Below are 20,341 nucleotides of genomic sequence, written 5' to 3' on the forward strand. Positions count from 1 at the left end.
GCCTCCTCCCCCTCCCCCGACTCGCCCCTGGGGAGGGTTGGGTGGGTGGGTAGGTGGGGATTCTGGTCGGGTGGCGGAGTCACAGACGCTTCAGCCGGGCTGTGGAGCGGCCGGACGCGCCCGGTACCCCGGGGAGGGGCGCCACCAGGGGAGGAGGAGTAGGAGGTGGAGAGAAAAAAACGCCCTCTCGGCCCGAGACCTCTGGAGGCTCTGACCCCAAGGGCCAAGGGACTGACAAGTTCCTCCACTTCGGCCGCCTGAAGAGGCCGCGACCCTGGAGGGCCCTGAGCCCACCCGCGCCAGGGGCCCCAGCACCACCCTGGTGGCCTAAAGCGACAGTCTCAGGGACCACTGCGAGGTCTCCAGTTGCCTAGACAACGAACCCGGGGTCAGAGCCACCACCCTTGCAGCCACCTGCCTCCTCTGCCGCCTCAGGCACCCGTCCCGGTCCCGTGAGTCCAGCCCAGGTGACATGACGGTGCTCTCTACCCCCCGAGCCTCGCGGGTGACCACGCTGAAGCGTACTACCGTGGCCCTGGCCCTCGTGGCCTATGGAGCCCACAAACTCTACCCTCTGGTGCGCCAGTGCCTGACTCCGGCCAGGGGCCCTCAAGCTCCGGTGGCGACGGGAGAGCCCACGCCAGAGGTCTCCGGTGCCCCAGTGGCCGCAGCGGCCAAGGCCGGCGTCAACCGGGTGTTCTTGCAGCGGCTCCTGTGGCTTCTGCGGCTGCTCTTCCCCAGGATCCTGTGCCGGGAGACGGGGCTGCTGGCACTGCATTCGGCCGCCCTGGTGAGCCGGACTTTCCTGTCGGTGTACGTGGCCCGCCTGGACGGCCGGCTGGCCCGCTGCATCGTGCGCAAGGACCCCCAGGCCTTCAGCTGGCAGCTCGTGCAGTGGCTGCTCATCGCACTGCCCGCCACCTTCATCAACAGTGCCATCCGCTACCTGGAGGGCCAGCTGGCCCTGGCGTTCCGCAGCCGGCTGGTGGCCCATGCCTACAGCCTCTACTTCTCCCAGCAGACCTACTATCGGGTCAGCAACATGGACGGGCGGCTTCGCAACCCGGACCAGTCCCTGACGGAGGACGTGGTGGCCTTCGCTGCCTCCGTGGCCCACCTCTACTCCAACCTGACCAAGCCGCTCCTGGACGTGGCTGTGACCACCTACACCCTGGTTCGAGCGGCCCGCTCCCGCGGGGCCGGCACAGCCTGGCCCTCAGCCATCGCTGGCCTCGTGGTCTTCCTCACAGCCAACGTGCTGCGAGCCTTCTCACCCAAGTTCGGGGAGCTGGTGGCCGAGGAGGCGCGGCGCAAGGGAGAGCTGCGCTACATGCACTCCCGAGTGGTGGCCAACTCAGAGGAGATTGCCTTCTACGGGGGCCATGAGGTGGGGCCGCTCGTGGGGCTGTAAAGCGCGTGGCTGGGGGATTCCGGGGCAGGAAGGCCTGGGGCTGCCTGCGGCTGATGGCACAGGTGTGGGCCATCAACGGGAGAGGGAGGCTGGGGACGCCCAGGGCCGTGGGCAGCCCGGATCAGCCCGGTAATGGAGAAGCAGGAAGGCTGGGTGGAGACTGTCCTGGGTCACTTCTGCTTCCTCTCTGCCTCCCTTGTCCTGGCCTTAGGGCTGCGGACCCTAGTGATGGGAGCCCCGAGAGCTCCCAGCCTGCCCCCTGCCTGCAGCCAACAGAGAGGGAGCTCCTGCCATCTGGGGGCAGGGATGACAGGACGCGGCCTGCTGCCTGGCCCCCTCCTAGTCCCACAGGCCCTTTGAAGACCGGCGTCCGGCCAGGCAAGTGGGCATTATGGGCATGACTCAGCCCAAGCGGAGGTTAACGAGCAGCAGTGCTCGGTGTGTCGATCGGAGCTCAGTGCTCCAAGTCAAGCTTCCCCCACCTCTGGAGCCCGAAGGCTGGCCTGGCTGCAGGCTTGGCTGCCTCCCCGAGGCCCCAGCCTGGGGTGCCGGGACCCAAGCCGCTGCTGCAGCAGGACGCACTTCCTGCCCTCCCGGCGGCCACCTTGCCCCCGGCGTGGCCGCCCTTCCACCCAGGTCCCAGCCGTGCAGCTCCCCAGCAGGCTGGGTCAGCGGCCAGCCAGCTAGGGCCGGGAGCTGGAGCCTGGGAGAGGTTACTCCAGGCCAGTGCTCCAGCTCCTCCCCTCCTCCTGCCTGGGTTGCAGCTGCCTCCGGCTAGGTTCTCTGCGACTCTGGTTTCGGTTCCCCAGTGCATCTGGGGGAGGGGTACAATGGCATCCCACTCCTGAAGGCCCTCGGAGCCTCCCTAGATCAGATGGCCTTGTGTCCTCAACCTTGTCTCATTGGCAGCCCATCTTATCAGGCAGGGAGGCAGGCTTGTCCCTGATTTTTTTTTTAAAGACTTATCCCTGAGCAGATAGGGGGCATTCCCGACTGGGCTCCAGATAAGGAGAAAAAGGGCCGGATCTGCAGCCGCAACCCCCATCCTCTTCTCCTGTGCTCCGGGGACGCAGGGTCTTGGCAGGCAGCCGTGGCCTTGGGTGAGGCACTTGGCGCATTCCCTGCAGCTACATTGTCAGCCCCAGCTGGCACTCCTGCCAGCTCCCAGCACAAGCCTGGATTGCCGGGGTGCTCAGAGTAGGCGTGCTCACTTCAGGAACGGCAAAGCGGGGACCAAGACCTGGTTGGGGATGGGGGAGGTGGGGAGAAGGGAGAATCGCTAGCTCTTTAAAGGACTTCCTCTGGGCTAGTTTCAGGAAATAGCATGTTCACGGGGAAGATTCACCGGCTGGGGTGGGAGGGGCCTGGTGTGCGTCCCCAACCTGTCGACGCCTCGGGCAAAGGGCTGTGTGATGTGATGGGCCTTCATGGGTGGCTTGATTGCCCTCACAGTGCAGGCACGTGGCTCAGCCCAGTCCCACTGGCTGATGTCCCCGTGGACACTGGCCCAGGCTCAGAACAGCAGGCTGGGGCAGAGGTAGCTGGCTGACTGGAGGGCAGACTGCCGAGTATTTTGCTGTTCCTGGGATGTCAAGCAGAAGGCTTATTAGACGGGCCCATACCAACACACCCAACCTCTTATTAGCCTGAGCACGGGTAGACATTTCTTAATAAGTCAAAGCATCGTTGACAAGAATTGGCTTTGCTTAATGGCTCAGCCTAACTGGTCCAAACGCCATATGTCTTGCCACCTTCAGGCTCTGTGAGCTGGAGCAGGTCACTTTGCCTGTCTGGGCTACCACGGACAGGAGAATACACATATGATGGGATGTGGTGAGAATCAAGTGGAGATTCAGCTATGACATGATGAATTGGCAAAGGAAACTATTCCAGGTTGGGCAGCTCTTGTCTTGGGTGGGGAGACAGGATCAGGGCAGGCGCCCCTACCAAGCCATCCAGGACCCAATGGCCACCTTGCTGCGACTGCTTCTTGGCCACTCCAGCCCATCTAACTGCTGCTGTCCCAGAGAGCCTGTTTCTCACCCACTCTCTTTCCTGAGATGGCAAGTGGTGGCCAGCAGGCAGGGTAGGTCCCCTAGTGGCCTGGCTGGTGGGCTGTCGTCCTCAGCTGGCTTGGGCATGGGGCTGTCCACTGGGGGTGATGCCTGAACGAGCTTACTTGGGAGTGTGCCCTGCTGATCGCGGTGGGAGGACGCAGTGCAAGTTTGTCACCCAGGGGAACTGCAGGAAAGGAAAGGTTGGCCAGGGCCTGCGGAGGTAGAGATGACCGAAGCACGTTCTTCAAAACCAGCTGTTGCCTTTGGGTTTCCTGCACTCCCCTCTGCTTCGTTCAGGGTGGCCCCTTGGCAGTTGCTCAAAGAAATGGGCAAGGTGGCTCCTCTCGGCCCATGTCAAAAAGCTCTCCAGGGCAGAGAGGGGGCATGGTGAGCATCCCAACTGAAGAGACAGCGGAAAGGGGGTGGGAGCCTCAGAAGTGGGGGGGGTGAGCCCCTTCACTGCCACTGTACCCCAGCGCTGGATTGTCTATGCCATACCTCTCCTGAGTTTGAGACCTGTCCCCCTGTTCATGGTAGCCCAGACAGGGAAAGTGACCTGCTCCAGCTCACACAGCCTGGAGGTAGAAAGAGGTATGGCATTTGGAGCAGGTAGGCTGAGCCATTAAGCAAAGCCAATTTTGGTAAATGATGCTTTGACTCATCAAACGTGGCCCAGTCCTAAGCCCCGGCTCTCAGCCCCATCATCGCCCTCAAATGGCACGGCCTGTGCAGCCTGGCACTCAGGGATGCTCGCTGTTGCCCCGGGGGACTGACTGCCATGCCTCTGGGTCTCCGGCACCCCTTCCCTGCAGGTGGAGCTGGCCCTTCTGCAGCACTCCTACCGGGACCTGGCTTCCCAGATCAACCTCATTCTGCTGGAACGCCTGTGGTACGTCATGCTGGAGCAGTTCCTCATGAAGTACGTGTGGAGCGCCTCAGGCTTGCTCATGGTGGCTGTCCCCATCATCACTGCCACCGGCTACTCAGAGTCAGGTGAGAGGGGGCCGGCCTTCTGGACCACTGGGCTAGGCTTGGAAGGGCCCGGTGCCCAGCTGGCCCACCTGTCTCTTCTACTGCTAGGGACCACAGCTGGCACCCTCGGGAAACGTCCGAGGTCACACCTTCCCGGAGCTCCTCTCTGCCACCCTACATGTGGGTCCCCATTACAATATCTCATGCTTCTTGGTCCCACTCAGCCAAGCCCGAGGATGGTAGTTCAGGAACACCCTTCAACAGGCATCTGCGCTCTTGCCCACCTGGCCCTGTCTCAACCATCTTGGCAGTGGGAGAATGGGGAAGTATGTTCAAGGAGCCACTTTCTGGCTCAAACCTGGCCTTTCCCACGCCCGCAATAGCTCTTGCAGGCTGTCAAGGGCAGGGCCCTCTTGCCTGAGGCCTAGGGGACTGTGAAGGAGTCCCACTTTGTTCTTCTACTGGTTTGCAAGGAATTCATTCTATTTACGGTCTTCGTGGTTGCCCTTCAAAGGTTAATGTGCATACTTGAGAAAAGTCTGGGTTAATCAATAGATCCTCCTCATCCCAGCCCTTGCTTACCACACTTTGGAGGACCAGCCCGCCATCAAGTTTGCCATGGCTTTATCGGGTCACTGCATGTTCAGATTTTGCCCATGAGTTTCTGCTTTTTTTTTTTGGTTCTCTTTCTCTGCAGTTTTCTCTAGGAAAGCCCTTCCCCGCAGGCCGGTAACCCTCCTTCGGACAGACGTCCTTCAGAAGTTCTTACCGTGAGGCTTTTGTCAAGGGAGCATTGAGAATATTTTGTTGTCTGAAAATGTCTTTATTTTACCCTCCCCCCCCCACAACTGAAGTTTAGTTGGATGAGGAAGTTGAGGAGGTCCATTGGTCTCTCTTTAGCCCATTGACAACATCCCATTGCCTCTGTTGGAAAACCTGCCATCAGCTTAACTGCTCTCAGCTGCCTGCATGGTCTCCCTGGTTAGACTTTCTCTGCAGTTTCTCTGGGAGGTGTTTGCCCATGTGTTTCCATTTATTCTGCTTGAAACTTCTTGTATGTCCTGTGAATATCCAGACTGTTCCGTCATTCAGATCACTTCCATCATGGAAAGTTCTCAGCTGTTCCCGTTTCAAACATTGTCTCTCTTGTTCTTTGTGCTTTTTCCTTCTGGCCTCTGTCTGCCCCCTTCCCCACCTCACACTGTCTGTGCTAAATTCTGAGAGGGGTCTTCTGATTTTCCCGCTCACTCATTGGCTAGTTTTGTCTTCGGCTGCATCTAATTTGAATTCTTTTCGTGTTCAATGATGTTTCTGTAAAGTTCTACTTGATTCTCTTTTAAATAGACATTTGAAAATAGAAATTTCAAGCTGTGTTTGTGTCTGCTTTTCTCATCTCTCTGACTGCCCCTCTTCAGCCAGCTACTATACTAATCATGCTTATTCTAGGGTCTCTATCCAGCCATTCGAGACCTGGATTTGATCCCTGGGTCGGGAAGATCCCCCTGGAGAAGGAAATGGCAACCCACTTCAGTACTCTTGCCTGGAAAATCCCATGGACTGACTGAGGAGCCTGGTAGGCTACAGTCCATGGGGTCTCAAAGAGTCAGACACGACTGAGCCACTTCACTGTTTATTCAGCCATTTGGTTGTCTGAATTCTTGAGAGTCTAAGCCAACTTCATCTTCCAGCTGCCGGTCTTCTTTGCTCAAGGTCCTTGTGGGCTTAGCAAGCAGACTTCTGAGAGAACCCTGAGTGGCCTAACTGGAGGGTAGGATTCCCCAGAGCACTCACTGGCTTTGGTTTTAGCTGAGCTCTCAGGTAATGAACCAGTTGGAGGCCATTTCCTGTTAACTTCTTCACTTGGGGTGGAGGGGTTCCTGAACTTGGAGGTGATATTAATTTGAGCCCTAGACACATAATTACCAGTTCGGAGACGAGACCTTGCATCTTGAGCCCTGGCTGTGTGACAGCAGCTCCCATCTCCATCTCTAGGGACGTCACAGGAGCACTAGCTGCTAGCTTCTCTTCTTGCTCCTGGGATTTTCCCTCGCTTTCCTGCAAGCACAGCTCCAATGGAAAAGGTGGTGTATCTTGCACAGTTGGGTAGTTAGAGGGTTTTCAGTACTATGTAAAGAGAGCGAGCCTGACACGCACATTCCAGAACCAGAAGCGTCTCTCACTCTCTCCGTATCGGTGCCTCTCTCTTGGGGCTTCCGTACCCTCAGCTGTCTGTATCTCTCTGCCAAGAGGAAAGATCTAGTTGGAGGCGGTCGTTGTTTCCACCAATGGACCTATTCAAGGGGTGGCCTTGTTTTAGGCCAGGAGCATGGGAAGGGACCCAGGAGGAAACCAACCTGCGGTTTCTGGGTGGAAGCGCCTGCGGCCAGTTCCCTCCTCTGCAGGCCTAGGGCTTTCTGGAGCCTCTGCCGTGTTGGGCTTTGTGGGCGATTCAGAGGCCTCAGCTCCTGTGCCCACCTACGTGGCCAGACTCAAGGAAGCCAGAAGTGTGTCTGTTTTGTCCCTGCTGTGTCTCCAGTAACTGCAAACTAGAGAGCGCTGCGAACGAGGTGAGGAGGCAGGTGATCATTAGGGGAAACAGATGTAGCTAACTTTGCCCTTCTGACCTGCCAGCACCTCCAAGCTGGAAGGCCAAGGAGGGGCCACCTGGCCAGTAACAGCTGTCAGGTGTCTAGCTGTGGGCACTGAGGAAAGCGGCAGAGGGTTAGTTATGCTGTCTCCAGGGAGGTACCCGCTGTTGCCAAGGTCCCCACAGACCCTTCCCCTTTGTGTGCAGTCCCTTTCAAGCTCTCAGGACGTCCAGAGAGAATGGTTTGTGTTCCCCCCTCCCCCGTCCCACCTAGGACCACGGTTGGAAGAAAGGTCTGGGAGGTTAGACTCTCAGAATCACCAGTCCCCTCCCCTGCCCAGTGCCCTCGATTCCTAGTGCTCTGGCCAGCGGTCCAGCATTGTCCACCACCCACTGCACCTGCCCTAACCTTTCTGCCCCTTCCTACCCCACCCTCACCATCATATCCTTGAGGGCTCCTGCCTCAGAACCGTTTATGCCTGTGGATAGAGTTAGCCCTCAGAGTCAGCCTGTTTTGCTTCCCATCACCATTTAGAGAACATTCCTTGTATAAAAGCCTTGCCCCTCTAGGGGACCCAAGGATCAAGAGAGTCAAGGCCATGGACAAGAGAGGGTTGAACTGGGCAACCATGAGGTCTCAACTGAGACAGAAAAGGAAAAAGCAAGTCAAGACAGGAGCGGGCTCCTTTAGAGAAATAGCGGCATTGAGGATGGCCACAGAATACAGCATCAAGGGGAAAGATGAGGGTAAAACAGGGTTGATCAACATTTTTCATGTGCTTATTGGCCATCTGTGTATCTTATGATGGAAACGTTTATTTAGATCCTTTGCCCACTGTTTAATTGGGTTGTTTAATCTCCTTACTATTGAATTGACAAAGTTCTTTATGTATTCTGGGACCTAGGCCCTTATCAGATTCATGATTCGCACATACTTTCTTCCAGTCCATAGGCTGTGTTTTCACTCTGTGGATGATTTACTTTGGTGCCCCCAACTTTTTCTCTTCGATGAAGCTCCCTTCTCTGTTTTGCTTTTGGTGTCCTGTTCAAGGAGCCATACCTAATGCTGAAGTGCTTTCTTCTAAGAGTTACAGAGTCTCAGCTCCGTGTGCAGGCCAGGGCTCCGCTTTGAGTTTGTTTTTGTGTGCTGTGTGAGGTCGGGGTTCGTCTTTGTCACGTGGAGACCCAGTTGTCCAAGCACCATGTGCTTGAGGGACTTCCTCTCTCCCCTAGTGGGTCAGTTTTGATTTTCCACTGTCCTTGCCCCCTCTCTACCCCCCCCACCCCTGTCATGCTCTGCAGACTCGGAGGCGGTGAAGAAGGCGGCCCGAGCGATGAAGGAGGGGGAACTGGTGAGCGAGCGCACGGAAGCCTTCACCATTGCCCGCAACCTACTCACCGCTGCCGCGGACGCCATTGAGAGGGTCATGTCGTCCTACAAGGAGGTAGCCCCCGGTCCAGCTCCTGCCCCGGCCCTCTCCCCACCCCACTCGTGCCCTCTTCCCTCCACCCCTGCTGGCAGAGGCTGAGCCAGGATCGCCCTCCCTGCAGGTCACAGAGCTGGCTGGCTATACAGCCAGGGTCTACGAGATGTTCCAGGTGTTCGAAGATGTCCAGCAGTGCCGCTTCAAGAGGCCCGGGGAGCCAGAGGATGCACAGGCAGGGTCCGGGGCCATCATGAGGTCTGGCATCCGCGTGGAGGGGCCCCTGCAGATCCGAGGTAAGGTCACCCTCCCCAAAGAGGCTCCATGGGTCCCGGCCCTCCCACCACCACCCAGTGTGCCCTGGAGGGCTTCCCGGGCAAGCTGTGGTCCCCACTGCCCTCCTTCCCAGAGCAGTAGCTCTGGCCAGGATTTCTCTTTGCAAAAGAGGCGGAGGGTGGCCCCTGAGTGGAGTAGGGGCTGGGGGGGGCGCCCTGTGGAAGAGGCCCCAAGCGTTGGAGCTGGAGTTGGGGGGCGCTGCAGGACAGGAGCAGACACTGTGCCTCTCCCCAGCCCCGAGCACAGCAAGGGGAACACAGTGAAGCTGCACACTGGCGGGCTGCCAGGGGGTGGGGGCCCACATAAGCCAGCAGAAGGTGGGGGAGTGCTCTGCCCCTCTCTCTCTGCCTTGCGCCCTCTTTCCAGGCCAAGTGGTGGACGTGGAACAGGGCATCGTGTGTGAGAACATCCCCATTATCACGCCCACTGGGGAGGTGGTGGTGGCCAGTCTCAACATCAGGGTAAGTAGAGGGTGCAGCTGATCACTAGCCCAGAAGCTCGGGCGGGGCTGAAGCCAACCCTGAGGCCCTGGGCCTGGCCTTCTGCGCCTGCAAGCCACCCACAAGCCTCAGCCCTTAGGACCCAGCCTGGTCAGCCTGCCTTGTGTTGTCAGTAGCCATTGACCCCAGGCCTACGTGGCAGGCAGCTGAAGCTGAAGGTGAAAGAGCAATGTGTCTACCTATTAGTTCTGGGGCAATGGAGTCAGAGCTGATAAAAGAGCCTTATGATTACCAGGATTGGGCAAGAGTCACCCATAGGTTCCTGGCCGTATTGTTGCCAGCACCCCACACCCTGTACCCTGCCCCGTCCCTGAGAAGCCCAGGACTTGGGGACTCGGGTCCAGCTCTGGTGCCAGGTTAGTGGAAACTCTTCCACCAACCTGGGCATGCGGTCCCACTCATCTGCTGTGAGAGGCCCCCAGGGCAGGTGGGTGGTGGGCATGGCCCGGCCCCCTGGGAGAGCTCTCATCCACGACGCAGGCTGTCTGTGGATAGGACTCCCTGGGGGCCGACAGCCACCAGTCCCCCATGTGCCTAGCCAGGGCTTTGGACAGAGTGATGGACTGAAGGGGCATCCTGGGGATGGGAGTCATTCATTCGTTCACCTAATGTTCCCTGAGCTCCAGGCTGGGCACTGTAAACCAGAAGTAAATCAGGGAAGCCCTCAAGGGTTACAAAGAGCCCAGGTCAGATGGCTCTCCAGGTTCAGCAAGGACCACAGCTCACCAGCCCTGGGGGCATAGAAGTCACATGAAGCTTCACCCAGGAGCCTCTGGGCAGGTGAACAGGCAGCCAGCTGGAGGCTGGGCACAGCAGCAGTATGATCGCCGTTATCCCCGGGAGTAGTCACCTTTGGGAGGTTCGGGTGCCACCGATGGCCGGTTTATCCAGGTTGAACAGTTGCCAGGCAGGCCCAGGGGAAGCCCAGGTGGGCAGCTAGTTAGAAGGTGAGATGAGGCGAGGGAGTGGGGACTGGGGGCTGAGAAAGAGCTCCATCCTGGCAGAGCCACTGGTGGAGTTGGGCTCTGGTTAGGTTAGGGACGGGGAGCCCCGGCTCTGTTCGGCCAGGTAATGGGGTAAGAAGGGCGATCGCAGAAATTCAGGGAAGGGGGCAAGGGAGACCGCCTGGGACACATGCTCTGGGATGGTGAGAGGACCACCTTGGCTGGAAGGCCCGGGGTGTCACGGTGAAATCACACAAGGTGGTGGGGGGGGGATCAGGGAGCTGTGCCTTCAGTGCCGTCCCCCACCCTGCAGCAGCCCCCACCAGGTGTCTCCAGATCAGCAGATGTCAGGCTCGTTGCAGAGCCCGAAGCACTCGCTGCTCACATGGCCTCCGGGAGTGCTGAGGGTGCCGCTGACTGTTTGCTGGGCCGCAGCAGGACACGCTGTCCTGCTGTCCCTGTGGTCTCTGGCATGCATCGGGGACAAGCCAGGGCCCTGCAGCTGAACCCTGGAGCCTACCCCAGGGGCCCTGCCATGCCAGAGGTGGAGGGTGGGCGTGGGCTAGGTGCAGGGTGTTCTCTGAGGCCGGCAGGTCAGCTGCAGGTGAGGGGAGGGGCCCTGGGCCGTGCCCACGGCTGCCTGCCGCCCCCGCAGGTGGAAGAAGGCATGCACCTGCTCATCACTGGCCCCAACGGCTGTGGCAAGAGCTCCCTGTTCCGGATCCTGGGCGGGCTGTGGCCCACGTATGGCGGCGTGCTCTACAAGCCCCCGCCCCACCGCATGTTCTACATCCCCCAGAGGTGAGCGGCACCCCCCGCCCCCTCTGATCCAAGAGGGCAGAGGGCGGCAAGAGGCTGCCCCTGGGGTCGGAGGGGCTGGGCACCTCCACCTGCCAGCCCCCCATCCCAACCCACTGGCCCAGAAGCCTCACCACCATGGGGCACGTGTGCACACGTGAGTGTGTCTGAGCCTGCCAGGGGGTAGGTGTGCCGCCCTCCGATCGGTCCCCCACCCCCGCTGAGGTGCCAGCCTTGCCTCCATGGCCACCTGGCTCTCCTGCAGGCCCTACATGTCCGTGGGCTCCTTGCGTGACCAGGTGATCTACCCCGACTCAGTAGAAGACATGCGCCGGAAGGGCTATTCTGAAGAGCATCTGGAAGGCATCCTGGACATCGTGCACTTGAACCACATCCTGCAGCGGGAAGGAGGTAGGGGAAGGGGCATCCCCACCCACCAGTGCCACCCCCGCCTCCCTCCTAGCCACCCCCCAGGGGTGAAGATGACCCCAAGCAACGTGCAGGAGTCCAAAGCGCGATGGAATCGGGAGAGCCTCACCCCGGTGGAGGACCCACAGGAAGCATGCAGCCCCAGACAGCCTGAGTGTGGAAGGGAGCCAACCCTGGCAGGGGTATCCAGCAGGGCACTGTCTCCGGGCGGTGGGCTCGGGCAGGCGAGGCCCCCTGGGGCCAGGCAGGGAATGCACAGATACGTTAGGCATTTCAGCGAGAGGACGGAGCCCAGGTGTGGGCAGGGCAGCCTGGCATGTGAGTGGCGACAGTGGAGGTGGAGGGGACAGCTTCCCTCTCACGTGTCTGCCTCCAGCTTGGGGCTGTGCCCCCTGGGAAGAAACCACAGGAAGGAGGGACAGGCCAGTGCTCGGGGGCCTCTCAGGTTGGTCTTTAAATGCCCACGGCGCCCAGAGGAAGAGAACATGGCCCAACTGCCAGGTTTGGGATTTCTCTACTGAAAGCCGAATGATAGAAGTCAGAGTCCTGCCTTTGCCACTGAGGGGCAGCTTGACTTTGAGCCAAACCTGACCTCTGGACATGCCCTCCACCTGTAGAAGGGGCAGGTGCCAGTCTCAAGCTCAGGGCCGACAGGTGTCATCGCCTGTGCAGAAAGGGGCTGCAGACAGTGGATTCAGTGGGCCGGCTCCTCCAGGGCCCTGGTTGCCATGATCCCTGCTAAGCTTTATCCTCAGCTTTCTCCTGGCAATGCAGGAGACCTGGGTTTGATCCCTGGGTTGGGAAGATCTCCTGGGGAAGGAAATTGCCACCCACTCCAGGATTCTTGCCTGGAAAATCCCATGGACGGAGAAACCTGGTAGGCTCCAGTCCATGGGGTCGCAAAGAGTCGGCCACGACTGAGTGACTTCACTTCACTTCACTTCCTCCTGGCCTGCTGGGGCCCCTTTTGCTCACCGTGGGGGCGCTCCCTTCCACGTGGACTCCACATGCCTCTGAGTGCCTGGGGTCCCTGAGGCTGGCTGTTATACCCCATTAGCATCGAGTTCAGCTGTGAGTAACAGAACTACCCACCAACAGTGGCTCAGACCATTTACGAGTTTATCTTACTGGGACATAGAAGTCCTGAGGAAGGCAGGCCGCAGTTGGCAGGGATTGCCCCACCCCATGAAGGCCCCCAGGTCACTGCTGTATGTGGTCTCCATTCCCGAGGTCACTTTGCAGTCCACGGTGGCTGCTTTGGCATCATATCACATCACATATCCCGGGCCATAGGATAGAGAAGGTGAGGTGGGGGCAATCACTGAGTGAATGCTGTCTTTTAAAGAAAGTTCCAGAAGCTGCCACACGTGTAACATGTAAACTTGCACCTAATTGGCCAGAATTCAATTCTGTACTTAAACCTCCCATCGGGGCAACTTGGGCATTGAAGTGGTTTTTTTTTTGGTGGGTGGCCACAAGCCCTACCAAAAGTTCTAGTTCTCTGGAAAGAGTGGAGGGAGCAAGCCAGGAGGCGTTTCTCATGAATCACCCACTTCCCTCCTCATCCAAGCAACTCTCCTGAGCCTTGCTGACATGCTTCACACTGGGACACACAGGCCTCGTCCCTGTGGGTGAGAAGGTTTCTGGAGAGACCCCCAGAGCCGTTCTTGGGGCTCTGCCTTGACTGTCTGCTGCCCACTGGCACTTCGTTAGCCCCGTGAGGTCCTGTGTGAGTTTGCTGGCACCAGAGATTTGGAGGGGCAAACAACAGAAACGTATTGTCTCCCAGTTGTGGAGGCCAGACATCCACGGTCCAGGCGTGGGCAGGGTCAGTTCCTCCTGCTGGCCATGAGGGAGGGTGTGTTCCAGGCCTTTCTCCTGGGATGGGAGAGGCCGTCTGCGCCCTGTGTCTTCATGTCATCTTTCCTCCATGCGTGTCTGCGTCTCCAAGTGTCCCCTTCTATAAGGACACAGTCCCATTGGATTAAGTCCACCCTCGTGACCTCCCTTTAACTCGACCAGTCCTAAGAAGACCCAGTGTCCACATGAGGTGGGTGGCATCCTCAGGGCCTGCAGGTGAGGACTGCCTGGTGTCTATTGGAGGAAATGTGTGTAAATCTGGACTGAGTCCTTTTGGACTCATATAGTGTCCGCAGATGTCCCCAGTGGCCGGCCTTTCCCTGCGGTGTTCTGCTCTCACTCGTGTCTGTAGCCCTCTAAGCAACCCCAAGCCTTCCCACCACACCCACCATGCCCAGGCCTGGGCCTGAGCCTGGACCCTTCTGCATATGCTGCCCAGCCCTCTTGAATTGAACAGCAACCCTTGTCCTGTGCCAGGTTGGGAGGCCGTGTGTGACTGGAAAGACGTCCTGTCAGGGGGCGAGAAGCAGAGAGTCGGCATGGCGCGCATGTTCTACCACAGGTGAGCTGCCAGGCTCCCAGTCCCGGGTGCTTGGGCTCCCTCGGGCACCGGGAGTCCCCCGAACCTCTCTCCCTGGGACCTCCTGAAGCGGGGAGGGCAGAACTGCTCAGAGGCCTGGCCCCAGCCTGGGGGACCTGGCAGGACCAGGGGTCAGGCTCCCCGCCTCTGCCCAAGGAGCTTGGGCCAGCCCAGGGCATTGGCCCCGGAGGCCTGCAGCCTCACCCACGTGACCGCACCCCCAAGGCCCAAGTATGCCCTCCTGGATGAGTGTACCAGCGCCGTGAGCATCGACGTGGAAGGGAAGATCTTCCAGGCGGCCAAGGATGCAGGCATCGCACTGCTTTCCATCACCCACCGACCCTCCCTGTGGTAGGTGTGCCCTCCCTTCCCGCAGGGCTCTGGCCGAGGGTCCTGGCAGCCCACTGAGTGCCTCCTCCTGGTCCCTCTCCTGACGCAGGAAGTACCACACCCACTTGCTGCAGTTCGATGGGGAGGGTGGCTGGAAGTTCGAGAAGCTGGACTCAGCCGCCCGCCTGAGCCTGACTGAGGAGAAGCAGCGGCTCGAGCAGCAGCTGGCGGGCATCCCCAAGATGCAGCGGCGCCTCCAGGAGCTCTGCCAGATCCTGGGCCAGGGCCCCGGGGCCAGCCAGGGCGCTGCCACCTGACCGAGGGCCATGGCTCTCTCTTGCTTGGCCCTTGGCCCACCTCCGCCCCCGCCCCAGCCCTCAGATCACATGAAGGAGACAGAGCGCCTGTGCAACCAGGCCCCACACCCCCCACCCCCTGCCACATGCTTTGCCATCCTCCTGGGCCTCCCAGGGGACTGCCCACGAAACCTGTGCCCCCTTTCCAGGGACCTGAGCAAGGGGAAGGGAGAGCGGCCAGAGGCACACCCCACTGTCAGCAGCAGCCTGAGCCTCCGAGCCCCGGGGTTTGCCGGGAAGCACCTCCCGAGGCTGCAGCCCATCACTCTTGGCTCTGTGGTCCCTCGGAGACATCACGGTCCATGCCTCTATTGCCATCATCCCAGGGACCCAGCGAGGCTCCCATCCCCTGGGATGCCCTCGTTGCTTTAAAAATGGCCAAGTGAGATCCTCGGAATGAGACAGAGCCCCTCATCCATGGTCCCCCTGCCACCCGTCATCCTGCAGAATCTGCAAGGAAAAGAATTGCACAGCTTTTCCTACCGAGCCATGATAAGAATGTAGCCCCGTCCCTCCCCTCTTCTCCAAGCTAATTTATTTGATTCCTGTTTGTAGACATCTCCATCGCCAGTGGGAGCACCCCATCAGCCAGCCCCCGGCCCACCCACCACCCCACCAGCCTACACTGCCGACTACCAGAGGGTGGGTGGGGGCAGACCGGCCACAGGGGCAACGGAGCCTGGGGCCACCAGGCATGAGGGCACTGTGGTGCCCAGTCCAGTGCCAAAGAGGGGTCAATGGGGAAACTGTCCACAAAGGCAGCCCCGACCTGAGAGGGAGACCCCCACCACCACCGCACCGCCGTGTGCCTTTCGGGCCCTCAGCCCTGGGGTCGGGGAGCCTCCCTGAGTTCCTCAGTAAAGACCTGCCGTGGAAAGTGCACTCTCGCCTCCCAGCCTCTCTGTCCACACGGGGGCTTGGTTGGGGGAGAGGCGGGAGGGGCAGCCATGGGCCTGGGCGAGGGGCAACCTCCATGGCCCACCTGCAGCCAACATGTCCTCTGGACCCGACTGTGGCAAGGAGGCATCTGCAATATCTCCCCAAAATGATGGTTAAGCCCAAAGAGGACCCTGGACCCTGTGCCAGGGAAGAGGAAGGGGTGGAGGCCTGGTCCATGCATGAGAAGCTTCGAGAGAGATACCAAGCAGTGGGCTGGTGGAGGACACGGAGGAACAAGAGTCCTGAGCCAACCAGGCCAAGGGCAGCGGGACACAGGGCTTCCAGATCTTACAGGAGTGGGAGACGCTTGTGCCACATGCCAAGCGCAGGGGGAAGGGAGGGGCCAGGGCCTTGCTTAAAGAGCCTGGGCTTACTCAGGAAGCAGGATGGAGATAACGTGGGAGCTATGTTTCAAGGAGGCCGAGCGGAGGGAGGCAAGAACACCACACCTGGCCCTTATCCCCTGCTGGTGGGGCCGGAAACGGGGCAGCCATGGTGGGCAAGAAGGTGGAGGGTCTGGGAAAGCTGGGCATGGAGTTTCCACGTGACCCAGCACTTCCACTCGGAGGTTTAGACCCAGAGAATGGAAACTAGAAGTTTGGTCTTAAACCTTTACACGTGAATATTCTTCACAGTACTGTTGATGGTAACCCAAAGTGGAAACAACTGGAATGTCTATCAACAGATGAATGCACAAGCAAAATGTGGTCTCTCCATACAATGGAGTATTATTCCGCTTACCAAGTAGACCGATGGCTGCCAGGGGCTGGGGAGTGACTGCTGAATGGGCTCAGTTTTCCTTTTTGGGGGGGTAATAAGAATGTTCTAGAACTGTAGAGGCCATGGTTGTAAATACTGTCCGTCTGCTAAATGCCAACAAAGTGTGCACTTTAAAAGGTGTGCCTTTATGTGAATTGTACCTCGAAAAATAGATGATAGAGGATCTTGCATGTGTATGCTGCGCAGGGCAGCCAAAAAAAAAAAAAAAAGAAGTCAACAGGGATGGGGGTGGCACAGCTCAAACTCCGGAGCAAGAAAGGAGTGGGGTGAAACAAGGTGATGCTTGGGTGGCCGGGTGGGTGATGGCATCTTCTGCTGAAGAAGGGACAGGTTGAAGAGAAGGTGCTCTGCCCAGTGAGTGCTTGCTGGCCCCGGGCCTGCAGCCCTGGCAGAAGGCACGAGTGGAAGTGATGAGCAGGCAGTTGGCACTACGAGGGTGCAGCTGGCTGAGAGCTCCAGGCTGGAGGTCCTCTGAGGGGGCATTGACCAGCAGAGAAGCAGTGTGGGCAGGAGGTGCCTTGGTCTCTTATCTGGGAAACAGGAGGCAGATTGTGTTTTATCTTAGCTTTGAGGTTAGGAGTTGTTCCTGATCCTGGGAGAACTGGCAATTCAGAGGTTTAGGAGTCGTTCCCCTGTCTGTTGCAAAGATTATGCAAGTTGTCCCTATTTGATAATAAATCCTTTTTTTTTTCAACTTACAAAGCTAGAATGGTTCTGTGGTCTGCCACCAAACCCTAATTGATATCGATGGAAAGAGACATACCCAGTGAATATCACTCAAAAGGAAGTTAGTGGAGAGAAATTAACGTTGGACAAAGTAGACCTCAGGGTACAAATCATTATTAGAAATATAAGAGGTTGCTGCCCAATGATTAAAGAAGTAATCCATTGAGAAGCACTAACCATTCTGAAGGTGTGTGTGTAACTGCCTAAAGACAGAGCCTCAAATGTACATCAAACAAAAAAGTAGCAGGAAAAGGAAAAATTAATAAATCAGTAAATTCACCACAATAAATCACACTACCCCTCACTCCGATTGGTAGCTCAAGCAGACAAAAGGGGGAAGAATGTAGCACCAATTGAACAAGCTTGATTAACAGATACATGAAAACTAGGGAGTACACATTTCAAGTTCACCTTGAACACTTACTAAAACCCACCATGTTCTCAGCCACAAAACAAATCTCAACAAATACTAGAATGAGTATCACACAGAGCGTGTTCTCAAACTGCAATAGAATGGATGATAAAGCCAAAATGAAGTCCTCCCACATTTGAAATTTTAAATTTACATAGTTAAATTCAAAAATACACTTCTGAATAATTTATTGGTCCAAGAAGAAGAATAATGAAAATCTAAGAAATGTTAGAACCGGACAACAATGAAGACATGTGGCGTGTAGCTCAAGCAAGACTTATGAGGAAACGTACAGCCTTAACCTGAGGGAGCTGAACCCTGACACAGGAAGTCAGAAAAACCGCAGTAGAATAAACTCAAAGAAAGCCAAAGGAAGGAACTCACAAAGACAGTAGAAGTTGATGAAATTGAGAAAAAACAAACATAAAACCAAAAGTTGGAAATTAGTAACAGATAAAGCTCTGGCAAGAAAGAGGGGCTTTCCTGGTGGCTCAGCTGGTCAAGAATCCGCCTGCAGTGCGGGAGACCTGGGTTCGATCCCTGGGTTGGGAAGATCCTCTGGAGAAGGGAAAGGCTACCCACTCCAGTATTCTGGCCTGGACAATTCCAGGGACTGTATAGTCCATGGGGTCGCAAAGAGTCAGACACGACTGAGTGAGTTTCACTTTCACTGGCAAGAATGAAAGGAGAGGGTATCTAAATAAACGATGTCAGGAGGGAAAAGAGGTAGAATCACAGCTGCCACGGCCCTTGCCAATGTAATGAGAGGCTCTGGATAAAGGATGGAAGCATGGACACCTGTGTAGCCCCTGAAAGGTACTCCTTTTCTGTGGTACATTTATTCTTTTTTTCACTTGTCATCCTCTTACCTGGAGAATCCCAGGGACGGTGGAGCCTGGTGGGCTGCCGTCTATGGGGTCGCGCAGAGTCGGACACGACTGAAGTGACTTAGCAGCAGCAGCATCCTCTTACCATCACTTTTGCAGTGAGAAAGCAGAACTAATTTCAAAGTACCAACCTTTGGTTTTGTTGAAAACAGCGATGAGAGACAGCTGGCAGCAGAGGCTGGTTTCCGCAAGAATTGGAAGCACCAGATAACTCAGAAGAAATAGTGTGTGTGTGTGTGTGTGTGTGTGTGTGTGTGTGTGCTGGGGCGGGGAACAGGAGGATCCATTGAGAGTCTGTGTAAGAGGCTACTAGATCACATGTATTTCAATTATGTACATAAATTACATATATATATATATGTATGTATATATAAAGCTGCTAGATTGGCACATATTTGTCCCACCTCATGCAGAAGAGCTGACTTTACTCTCTGGTGAGTTAGAAAAGAAGGTCTGTGGAAATGCAAATTAAAGTCACAGTGAGGACTTCCTTAGGGGTCCAGTGGTTAAGACTGCACCTCCGATGCAGGCAGCGTGGGTTCAGTCCCTGCTCGGGGAAGTAAGATCCCATATGCCATACAGCACTGTCAAAAAAAAAAAAAAACCACAGTGAGATATCGTTTTAGTCACATGCACTGATTGACAGACATGAAAAAGGCAGAGGAGAAGGGGGCAACAGAGGATGAGATGGTTGGATAGCATCACTGACTCACTGGACATGACTCACTGGACACTCAGGTAGATAGTGAAGGACAGGGAAGCCTGGCGTGCTGCAGTCCATGGGATCGCAAAGAATCAAGGCTTAGCAACTGAACAACAACAAAAAGTCAGACAATGCCACGTGTTGGCAGTGATCTGGAGTAGCAAGAACTCATACACTGTCAGGGAGATATAAATTAGTACAATCACTCTGGAAAACAATTTGGCATTATCTAGTAGAATTGTCTCGGAGAAGGCAATGGCAGTCCACTCTAGTAGTCTTGCCTGGAAAATCCCATGGACGGAGGAGCCTGGCAGGCTGCAGTCCATGGGGTCCCAAAGAGTCGGACACAACTGAGCAACTTCACTTTCACTTTTCACTTTCATGCATTGGAGAAGAAAATGGCAACCCACTCCAGTTTTCTTGCCTGGAGAATCCCAGGGCTGCCATCTATGGGGTCGCACGTAGTTGGACACGACTGAAGCGACTTAGCAGCAGCAGCAGCAGTAGAATTGTCTGGAAAATGTCATAGACAGAGGAGCCTGGCAGGCTACAGTCCATGGGGTTGCAAGGGTTGGACACGACTTAGCAACTAAACCCCAGTGGAATTGAAGATGTACATATTTACAACCTGACAGTGTCACTCTTGAGCATATCCTAGAGAAGGTCTTTCACAAATATACCAGATTCGTGTACAGGTCACTCGCAGCTGCCTTATTTATAATAGGCAAAAGCCAGAAAAAAAAAAAAAGCAGGTGTCCATTAACAGGAGAACAATGTTATAGTCATATGATGGAAAACTATTCAGCAATAAAAATGAATAAACTCCAGCTATATGTATCAAACTTGGATTCATGTCACTAATGTAATATGGAACTAAAGCAACACGTTATAGAAAAATACATCCAGTGTGACTCCATTTATGTAAATTCCAAAAATATAAAACCAAACTACGTATATTGTTTAAGGATTATCCATATTTGGGCCAAGTACAAAGAAAAGTAAGAATAGTGGTTGCCTCTGTCAAAGGGAGGAGGGGGTATATGGGGGCTTCAGAGTCATTGGTAATGTTGCCCTCCGGTTGACACTGGGGACATGTGTGTAGTAAAAGAATACAATGAACAGAGTAAAACGGCCTCCTACAGAATGAGAGAAAATATTTATGTGATATATCTGATAAAGGGTTAATATTTAGAATACACAAAGAACCCCGACAACTCAACAACAACAGATCAAATTACCTGATTAAAAAATGTGCGAACGACTTGAAGAGACATTTCTCCAAAGATGATATACAAATGGCCAACAAGCCT

At 56.3% G+C, this 20,341-nt stretch overlaps 1 protein-coding gene across 5 annotated transcripts; it reads left to right on the top strand.

Annotated features, from left to right (window-relative positions):
- Window positions 1–81: 81 nt before the first annotated feature.
- Window positions 82–15,466, top strand: ABCD1 (ATP binding cassette subfamily D member 1). Of its 5 annotated transcripts, none has more exons than XM_081564528.1 (10): window positions 82–1,387; window positions 4,281–4,475; window positions 8,368–8,472; window positions 8,579–8,747; window positions 9,154–9,248; window positions 10,887–11,032; window positions 11,295–11,440; window positions 13,796–13,880; window positions 14,124–14,249; window positions 14,338–15,466. In XM_081564528.1, exons 1-10 carry the CDS (start codon window positions 473–475, stop codon window positions 14,543–14,545), a joined length of 2,190 nt encoding a protein of 729 aa, XP_081420654.1. In that variant the 5' UTR covers window positions 82–472; the 3' UTR covers window positions 14,546–15,466. The 5 variants fall into 5 exon arrangements, with proteins under 5 accessions (XP_081420654.1, XP_081420653.1, XP_081420655.1 ...); XM_081564527.1 differs by having other exon boundaries at window positions 4,281–4,461; window positions 8,330–8,472; XM_081564529.1 differs by having other exon boundaries at window positions 4,281–4,461; window positions 8,360–8,472.
- The last annotated feature ends 4,875 nt before the right edge of the window (window positions 15,467–20,341 follow it).

Source organism: Giraffa tippelskirchi, chromosome X (assembly GCF_054371585.1).
Source record: "Giraffa tippelskirchi isolate mGirTip1 chromosome X, T2T-mGirTip1v1.2.pri, whole genome shotgun sequence".
Classification (NCBI taxonomy): domain Eukaryota; kingdom Metazoa; phylum Chordata; class Mammalia; order Artiodactyla; family Giraffidae; genus Giraffa; species Giraffa tippelskirchi.

Bases quoted from the DNA above. Each gene is read 5' to 3' on its own strand.
- ABCD1 (XM_081564527.1), top strand. From the start codon at position 473: ATGACGGTGCTCTCTACCCCCCGAGCCTCGCGGGTGACCACGCTGAAG. The intron at 11,033-11,294 runs GTGAGCGGCACC...GCTCTCCTGCAG, and splicing joins ATGTTCTACATCCCCCAGAG to GCCCTACATGTCCGTGGGCT. The intron at 13,881-14,123 runs GTGAGCTGCCAG...CGCACCCCCAAG, and splicing joins GCGCGCATGTTCTACCACAG to GCCCAAGTATGCCCTCCTGG.